Here is a 9,143-nt window from a genome sequence, read left to right as displayed (position 1 = left end):
GGAGGTCACAAGTCCAAAACGGGTCTCACGGGGCTAAATCCAGGCGAGGGCAGGGCCGGTCCTTCCAGAGGCTCCAGGGCAGCATCGGTTCCTGCCTTTTCCAGCTCCTAGAGGCGCCGCATCCCTGGCTCGCGGCCCCTCCTGCATCCTCACGGCCAGCAGCGCAGCATCTCCCGTCTCTCTCTGCCTCTGACCCTCCCGCCTCCCTCTTATAAGGGCCCTGAGATGATGCTGGGCCCCCCCGGGAATCCAGGGTCACCTCCATCTCAGGGGCCTCAACTTAATCCCACCTGCAAAGTCCCCTCTGCCCCACAAGGTGACACATCCACAGGTCCTGGGACCGGGATGTGGATGGCTTCGGGGTCTGTTGCTCCAAATCACAGCTCCCCAAACTTTAAAATGGTCCTGGAAACCTCTGTGGTGCATTTGCAAAATCAAGAGGTAAGGAAACAGCAGCTTCTTTAGAAGGTATTTACAAGTGATGGGGAGTTCCCACAAGTCACTGTCTGTCCGATGGAGACGGCACGCCCTCTAGGGGCAGGAAGGTCTGGAGCACAGGCCCCAACCCGCCTGACAAAAGACCATCCTGTCAGCCCCACGACCCCTGAGAGTAAGTAACCTGTTCCCATTCCTCACATATAAGAGATTTTTGGGGTAAACTCATGTGTCAAGGTCACAGGATAGTTAGGACGGGGCTGAGACAGAAAACACCCCTCTGTTCCCACTTGGTTCAAAGTTTTCTGGAACCTTCTTTACGTAGCAAAGAGGCAACAGTTAAAATCATGTTTGCTGAGTGCTGAAAGCAACGTGAGACAAAGCAGAAACGGGGGAGGGAGTGGGCGCCTTCTCAACCTGTTTTCCAGACACTGGTCCTCATCAGCCCCGCCCTGCACCCTGTGAAATTCTAATCCCACTGATATTCTGTGCATCTGTTTATCTACTTGGGACACTCTGGGGGTGGCCACAAACTGCTGTGACATCTAAGACTTCTTTGCCACTTGGGGACGTGTCCCAGTGCCAGGCCCTCCCACCCGGAAGACAGAAATGACAACCAGCAGGTGCAGGTAAGGAGACACATGATTTATTCTGATGGTCCTGTGGGAACACCCACGGGCACGAGAGGGTGGGCAGGGGAGCCCCCCCTCCAGCCCTGCCACCTTTCCAGCCTGGCTGGTGACCTGAGCGGCACAGTGGTTATGGCGTTTGGTTGTGGTTCTGCATTTAAGAGGAGCTATACGTGACCAGGCAGTTTCCTGCAGTCTTTCCAGGACTCCGGGACCCGGACCCCGGCAACTTCTGGAGGGACTGAGGCCCAGGTCGTGTTAATTGCACTTGTTGGGTATTGGTGTCGGGTGGCGGCCCCGTCTCCCTGCGAGCGTCCCAGACACCCAGGGGTACTCAGAGCCGGTATGGTCCAGGCGGGCAGGACCGCCACGGCGAAAGGCCACATGAGGATGCTGTGCGCAGGTGGGGCACGAGCGGGCGGGGCCCCCAAGCTTCTTCGGGGAGACGGTGCTGGGATTTGGTCCCGGAGCCACGGAGGGCCACGCTGACAAAGGGTTTCGATATGAAGTTGGCAGGCGTGTGAAGCAAGGCTAAGTCTGGCTAAACATTCGGCGAAACTCAAAGGTCCCAAACCAGGGGAGAGGCGTTCCCTGGCAGAATCGTACTGCTATTCACGACGGAAAGGGGACATTTTTCTAGAGGGGAGGGGGATCACTCCTTGTAGGTAAAAAACTTTTTTCTTCTGGTAACATCTCATGGCGGTCGTAAATGCAACTAGACGAATTCAATCTTTTATGCGACACAAAGGGGCCCCAGGACACCTAGGATGTGGGGGTGGGCTCGGGAAGCCAGCACAGGAGCCTAAGGGTCCTGGAGGAACCGCGGGACGGAAGTGGCTGGCGGGGAGGACGCGGGGAGGACGCAAGCCGAGCGCTCGTACCACTCGGAACCAGGCCTGGGACGCAGCTGGGGGCACTGCGGGGTCTCAGCCTCGCTGATGGGGGCCTGGCCACCCACGGCCGAGCAGGCGGGCTGGTGCAGGAGACGGACCCGAGTGGGGTCAGCCTCCGGGCAGGTGCAAGCGGTTTGCAAACGAAGTGGGTCTTCCCGGTTGCTCACAACACATGGAATCACGGAGTTCAAGTTCTATCTATCTCCCCCGCGCTGGCCGAGGAAACTGGGGCTCAGGGAGGCTCAGACCCACGGGTGCTGCCACCTTGGGGTCGGAGAGAGGACGCAGTCCAGACAGCACAGAATTTCCTGGGCTAGAAAATACCGGTCCCTGTTCTGGAGACGTGGCCCTCAAGTAGGACTGTCCCCCGGGCGCGGACTCGGTGACAACGGGGCCGAGGGGCTCTCAGTGGCACATCCGTGCAGTCATTTCTTTCTGTTAAGAACAAGCAGGACATCAGGAAATCACACAGGAAATCGGGGGACGCAGTCTCATGGGGGCCCTCAGGCCTCACTTAAAGCCAATCTTACGAAATACAGAGCAGACGGCAGTGCACCTCAGGCTGGGGCGCAGACTCTTTCTGTGAAGGGTCCCACAGTCCCTGTGTCCAGAAAGAGCTAACTCTAAGCACCAGTGTGGGACAAATGACCATGTGATTAGGGCACTGAGTTAACCAAATAAAAGTGAGCTGATCACAAAACTGCACACGATGATTTTTAGTATTTGGTGAGATTCACATAAAAGGAACTGTGGTAAAGAGGCATTCACTTCCACAAGGGTGCACAACCCCACCTCTAGTTCCAGAACATTCCACTACCCCAGAGGAAAACCCCAACCCCACTAAGCACGCGTACTGTAACTTTAACTCTGGAAAAATGTTTACTGATAGGCAGAGCCTGCAAGGGAATATACAAAAACGAGAAAGTTCTGTGAAGGTGTTTTCAGAGATTTTTAAAAGTTGTAAAAGAATAGGGGCTGGGGCTTCCCTGGTGGCACAGTGGTTAATAACCCACCTGACAATGCAGGGGACACGGGTTCGAGCCCTGGGCTGGGAAGATCCCACATGCCGTGGAGCAACTAAGCCCGTGCGCCACAACTACTGAGCCCACATGTTGTAACTACTGAAGCCCGTGCGCCTAGAGCCTGTGCTCCGCAACAAGAGAAGCCACCGCAGTGAGAAGCCTGTGCACCACAAGGAAGAGTAGCCCCCGCTCGCTGCAACTAGAAAGAGCCCGCGTGCAGCAACGAAGACCCAACACAGCCAAAAATAAATAAATAAAATTTTTAAAAAAAAGAAATAAATAGAGTGGGTTAGTGGTTGCAGGGGCTGGGGAGGACGATGGGGGTGACTGCCGATGGGGACGGGGCTTCTTCTGGGGTGATGGAAGGAAGGTTCTGGAACTGGATAAAGGTGGTGGTTGCCCAACCCTGTGAATGTGCTAAACACCACTGAATCGTTGACTTCACGATGGCTAATTTTACGTTATGCAAATTTTACCTCAATTAAAACCAAAAAAATCCTTGTTCTCCGCAGGCAGGGGACGGGGGTGGGTGGAGGAGGTGTAGGTGGGGACAGGCACCCAGAGGCCCATCTGTTTCTCCCACAGGGAAGCGGGGGCAGCTGCAGGCAGTGACCCACCCGCCCGCGTCCGGATGGGCGTGCAGCCCCAGGACAGGGGGCACTCGCCTCCCCACGACGCCCCGACCCGCTCACCAGCGGCTCCAGCTCCTTGGTGTCGATGAGGCCAAACTCCGTGACGAAGTAGTAGAAGTGCTTATAGCAGGTGTTGACGTGCGCCTCTGAGCCCAGCTGCGCTATGCGGTCGAAGTGGTGGATGTAGACGTGCACGAACACGCGGAAGAGCCGCGACAGGATCTTCTTCACCACCTGCAGGAAGTTCTTGGGGAACGGCGTGCCTGCAGAGGCGGCAGGGGCAGCTCAGCTAGGACGTGCCCCCAGCTGCAGGCGCGAACCCCTCTCTGCGGGACACCGGGCCTGGGAAGCCCACTTCTTGGCTCCCTAACAGTGCCTGGGGGCAGGGCGGGGTGGGGCACCGGCAGATAGAGCGCCAGGACTGCAGCCCCCGAGGCCCAGCGCCCGCTGGATGTGTCCCGCCCCACCCCACCCCGGTCTGGCTGGAGAACCCATAAAAACCTGTGTTTTGGCCTTTGACATTTTTCACTTAATAGACTTCTCTCTCTCCAGTGTATGTTTCATGACATCACTTAAACTTGAATGTACGTATCCTAACTTAATTGCATGCATACATTATATTGCACTTTCTTGTCCAATTACTGAATTTAATACGTTTTATTTCTATTTTTTTAAGTGTATTTATTATTTATTTATTTTGGCCGTGCTGGGTCTTTGCTGTGGCGCGCTGGCTGTAGAGCGCTTGGGCTCAGTAGTCGCAGCGTGTGGGCTTAGCTGCGGCAAGTGGAATCTTAGTTCCCTGGCCAGGGATCGAACCCGGGCCCCCTGCACTGGGAGTGTGGTGTCTCAGCCACTCTGCCACCAGGAGGCCCCTTTGTTTTCTAAATCGCGGTGACACACGCGTACTGTGGGGCTGGCAGACTCAGCTCTCCCCGGCGCTAGTCTGCGCCCCCCACATGCTCGCCCGCTGCCACCTCGTGTCCTCTTCGCCCCACAGGGCAGATGCCATGCATTCGCTCCACCTGACCAGCACTACCAGGGGGCTGCCCAGGACCAGGGTGCACCGGCCCCAGTCCTTCAAGAGAGGGGCTCCCGAGCTGGCAGCCCAGGGGGAGGAGCACCAAGGTACCACCAAGCGCGAGGAAAGCCACGGCGCACGAGGCACGCGCTTCCGGAAGATGGAGTGGTCAGCTGCTGGACGGTGCTGTGCTTCACAGCCCTGTGGTCGGCGAGCAAAGGCCCCAAAGACGTGCAGGCAAGTGCCGGAGATCCGTGCGCAGGGCGGCGTCACGGGACGGCGTCTGCGGTGAGACGGGGAACAGCCCGGCCCAAGTGGGAGGTGGAAGACGAGCCCATGCGGTGGCTCACACCAGGGAAAGCTCCCAGGCCTGTGGAGGCACGAGGCAAACGGGAAAGACGCTCCCGCGAACGTGCGCTTTCCCGGCTCCCGTCCTGCTCCCCCCTGCGTGTCCTGGTGGGTGTGACAGCTGATGGGACTGGTATTCCATCGGCCGGAAGCGCCTGTGAACATCTGTTACAGGTGGACAGGGCCCAGCGGCTCCAGGGATCTACCTCTGCGGAAGGTTCGTTCAGCATCAATGAGGCCTCTGGGTTTTCTCCCTCCATCCGACCAGAGCAAAAAAGGCTAAACAAAAGGAAAGCTCCACGCTCGAGAGACGCGCACGTTCACAGGGCATCTCAGGAGCACACGCTGTCTTGAAGACCTGTGAAAGCCACTTGGTGGGACAGTGGTCTCCAGGGCCTGGGGATCCCCATAAGGGAAGTCCCCCTAACAGTGTCAGGAAGTCAGAGGGAGTGCAGAGCCCATGGCAGGCAGAGGAAGGTGGGCAGGGGGTGTGGCTGGCACCAGCCACACGGGGTCCTGGGCCCAACGAGGCTAAGGCCCTGCCCTGCCCCCTCTCCTGGGAGAGGGATGCCAGGAGTCACCGAGGTCACCCTGGGCCATCCTGGGTGGAGGGGGAGTGGCACCCCCGTAGGAGAAGGGCCTAGAAACAGAAGATCCTGGGACTGCATTGCCCACACCTGCCACGATGCCCTCACACGGGGGTCACAAATCCGGCCCACCACCCACTTCTGTAAATAAAGTTTTATTGGAATGCAGGCCCACTCCTTATGCACCCTTGTCTGTTTATATATCGTCCATGACAGCTTTCAGACTACACAGCAGATCCGCGTAGCTGAGACACACCATCTAGAGGGAGACCGGAAAGATTTACTGTCTGACCCTTTACGGGAAAAGCCTGTGAAAGAACTTTTCTTTTATGGGAAAGAACCTAGGTCTAAACTCAAGAGCATGGACAGGGTGGCTTTGGGGCCTAAGTGGATGCTCAGTGGGATCTTCCCTGACCGGGGCATGAACCCATGTCCCCTGCATTGGCAGGTGGACTCTCAACCACTGCGCCACCAGGGAAGCCAGCACGGGAGGTAGGATGAACTTTGGACCCACCCTTTCTTTGCCCGCCCACAAATTTCACCCTGAGGAGTACGGCAGGCTCTGAGCAGCACCACAGATGAGCAAAGAGAAGCATTCCAGTCTGCATGCCTGGCTGGGGGGTCGAACCAAGGCGAGGGGTGAAGCTGGCCCCGGGGTCCGTGACAGGGCTGGAAGGTGTGGCCTGGGCCAGGTGGCCCGAGGAAGGCGCCAGCAGCCACAGAACCCACTGTGGCCGTGTGGCAGAGGTCTCTGACCCCTGCTGGGCAGCTGAGTGCCGTCTGCCAAGGTCATTTCTCTCGCCCTTCTCGTGCTTTCCTCTTTGGTAGGATTACTAGAATTTGCTTCCGTGGGCGAGGCACTGACTAGAGACCCTCAGGGTCTGAGTTCTAGGATGTGGACGGCTCAGTAGCTGGGGAGGCCTCAGGGGGTCCCAGCAAGGCACGGACTCAGGATGACAGGGAGTAGATGTGGACCTGGCAACCTGATAGGGGGCTGCCCAGGAATCTCTATTTTGGGAAAGTGATGATTCTGGGATGGCCTTTTCCCAGATGAGTCCCTGAAAACCCCACCAGGGTCAGCCTGGTTCAGTGTACCGACGGCAGGCGAGAAACTTAACGAGGCACAGAGCACGCCAGCGGCCAAGAGCTGGGCCCGAGGCCTGCGCACTGGCCAGTAGTTTGCCAGGAAACCGTGTCGCCCCGGTGAACGTGAGAACGACATCTACCATTGCCCGGGGCTGCCAGGACAAGTTACCACCTGCTCAGTGGCTCAGAACAACTTATACGGGTTCTCTCACAGCTCCTGAGGCCAGAGTCCACATGGTGCCCCGGGCCGAAGTGCAGGTGTGGGCAGGGATGGGGTGGGGATGGGCCCTCCGGGGGCTCCAAGGAGAACCCGTTCCTGCCTTTTCTGGGCTCACAATCCCTTCCTCCTCCCGTCGCTCCACTGTCTTCTGCCCTCCTGGGTGTCTAGTCTCCCTCCGTCTCCCTCTTGTTAGGACCCTTGTGATGACATTTAGGGCTCACCCAGATAATCCAGAATAATCTCTCCATCTCAAGATCCTTAACTTGAAGCAAAATGTAGTCCCCCCACACACGGGAGCATCACTCAGCCATGCAAAGGAGGGAAGCCCTGATACTCGCTACCACGTGGATGGACCCTAAGAACACGATGCTCAGTGAGAGAAGCCAGACACAGAAGGACCCACAGTGGGATGATTCCACTGATGGGAAATGTCCAAAACAGGCAAATCCAGAGACAGAGTGGATTCCTGGTTGTCAGGGGCTGGGGAGGGGGTGGGGAGTGACTGCTGACGGGGACGGGCTTCTTTTAGGGTGATGGGTTTATTTCTTTCTTTTATTATTATTATTTTTAAAATTTTTGGCCATACTATGCAGCATGTGGGAGCTTAGTTCCCCGACCAGGGATGGAACCCACACCCCCTGCATTGCAAGGCGGAGTCTTAACCACTGGACCACCAGGGAAGTCCCAGGGTGATGGGTTTAGATAGAGCTGATAGCTTCACGAAGCTGTAACTATCCTAAAATGACACCACACTGTGCACTTTGAGTGGGTGGGTTTTATGGGGTGTGGATTCCATCCTGATAAAGCTGTTATGAAAAGAACATAAGGACTTCCCTGGTGGCGCAGTGGTTAAGAATCCGCCTGCCAGGGCTTCCCTGGTGGCGCAGTGGTTGAGAGTCCGCCTGCCGATGCAGGGGACACGGGTTCGTGCCCCGGTCCGGGAAGATCCCACATGCCGCGGAGCGGCTGGGCCCGTGAGCCATGGCCGCTGAGCCTGTGCGTCCGGAGCCTGCGCTCCGCAGGGGGAGAGGCCACAACAGTGAGAGGCCCGCGTAACGCAAAAAAAAAAAAAAAAAAAAAAAGAATCCGCCTGCCAGTGCAGGGGACACGGGTTCGAGCACTGGTCCGGGAAGATCCTACATGCTGCGGAGCAGCTAAGCCCGTGCGCCGCAACTGCTGAGCCTACGCTCTAGAGCCCAAGAGCCACAACTACTGAGCCCACATGCCTAGAGCCTGTGCTCCACAAGAGAAGCCACTGCAATGAGAAGCCTGTACACCACAACGAAGAGTAGCCCCCGCTCGCCACTACTAGAGGGAGCCCGCGCGCAGCAACGAAGACCCAACGCAGCCAAAAATAAATAAAGAAAAATAAAATTAAAAGAAAAAAAGAAAGAAAAGAACATGAAAGCGCAGAGACTCACCGACGTTGGTGGGGAAGACGTCCTCGTTGTTGATCTGCACCTCGATCCAGTCCATGAGCAGGTCCATGTACCGGGGGGCCGACAGCGCCGTGGGCCGCCGGAACCTGTGCTCGTCCTGCCAGCGGTACTCATACTTGGGGCCGCCTGACATGACGGGGCAGGAGCGCTCGGTGCAGCCATCACTGATGGTGCCGTAGATGAGGTTGACGCGGTTGAAGAAGTCGACCACGTGCACGGCCACCCAGTCGTTGAGCTCCTCGCCAGCGGGCAGCTGCACGGCCAGCTTCAGGTCTAGCCCCGCGTTCAACGACGCCTGTGCCTTCTTGTGCAGCTCGAAGCGCTGGGTGCCCGGCTCGAACTTGCGCTTGGGCCGGAAGGTCTTGTCCTTGTTGAAGACCTGCTTCAGGAAGGGGTTGGACATCTCCGCCGCGCGCTCAGGACGCCCCCCGCGAGGCCTCCACAGGGAGGAACGGGCGGGACGCTCACGATGGGAAGGTCACCAGGCCCCCGGGTCTCCCCCAGACCTGGAACACACAAAGAGGAAGCACTGTCACCCTTCTCAGAACCCTGTTCTGGAAGCACCGGCGGGCAGACTGGGGACACTCCCGGGACTTCTGGTTTTGAGTTTCACCAAAAGGGCGCACAGCACGGCCCCAGGCACATCCCCCTGCCTCAGAGCAGAAGACACTGAGCCAGCCCTGCATCATCCTCTCCGCGCCCGGAGGCTTTCAGTAAAGCGGAGAGAGCTGCTAGCTCCCACACGCTGGCTAAGGGCGGCCCCCATAGGTGAGGTGGTCTCTTCATCTCCACGAAGAGATGTCCACAGCCCTGGGACTGGCGAATGGACCTTAT

At 57.7% G+C, this 9,143-nt stretch overlaps 1 protein-coding gene across 1 annotated transcript; it reads right to left on the bottom strand.

The window, feature by feature from the left end:
- Positions 1-1,807: 1,807 nt before the first annotated feature.
- Positions 1,808-8,712, bottom strand: MOB3A (MOB kinase activator 3A; the record flags this gene model as incomplete). The annotated part of the gene is made up of 3 exons (XM_079702785.1): positions 1,808-2,392; positions 3,672-3,874; positions 8,292-8,712. The coding sequence occupies 3 exons, from the start codon at positions 8,710-8,712 to the stop codon at positions 2,363-2,365; spliced, it is 654 nt and encodes a 217-aa protein (XP_079558911.1). The 3' UTR covers positions 1,808-2,362.
- Positions 8,713-9,143: the final 431 nt, after the last annotated feature.

This window comes from Hyperoodon ampullatus (assembly GCF_949752795.1).
Source record: "Hyperoodon ampullatus genome assembly, chromosome: 4".
Classification (NCBI taxonomy): Eukaryota; Metazoa; Chordata; class Mammalia; order Artiodactyla; family Ziphiidae; genus Hyperoodon; species Hyperoodon ampullatus.
The sequence above is the reverse complement of the archived record's forward strand: the minus strand, read 5'-3'. Positions and strand labels throughout refer to the sequence as shown.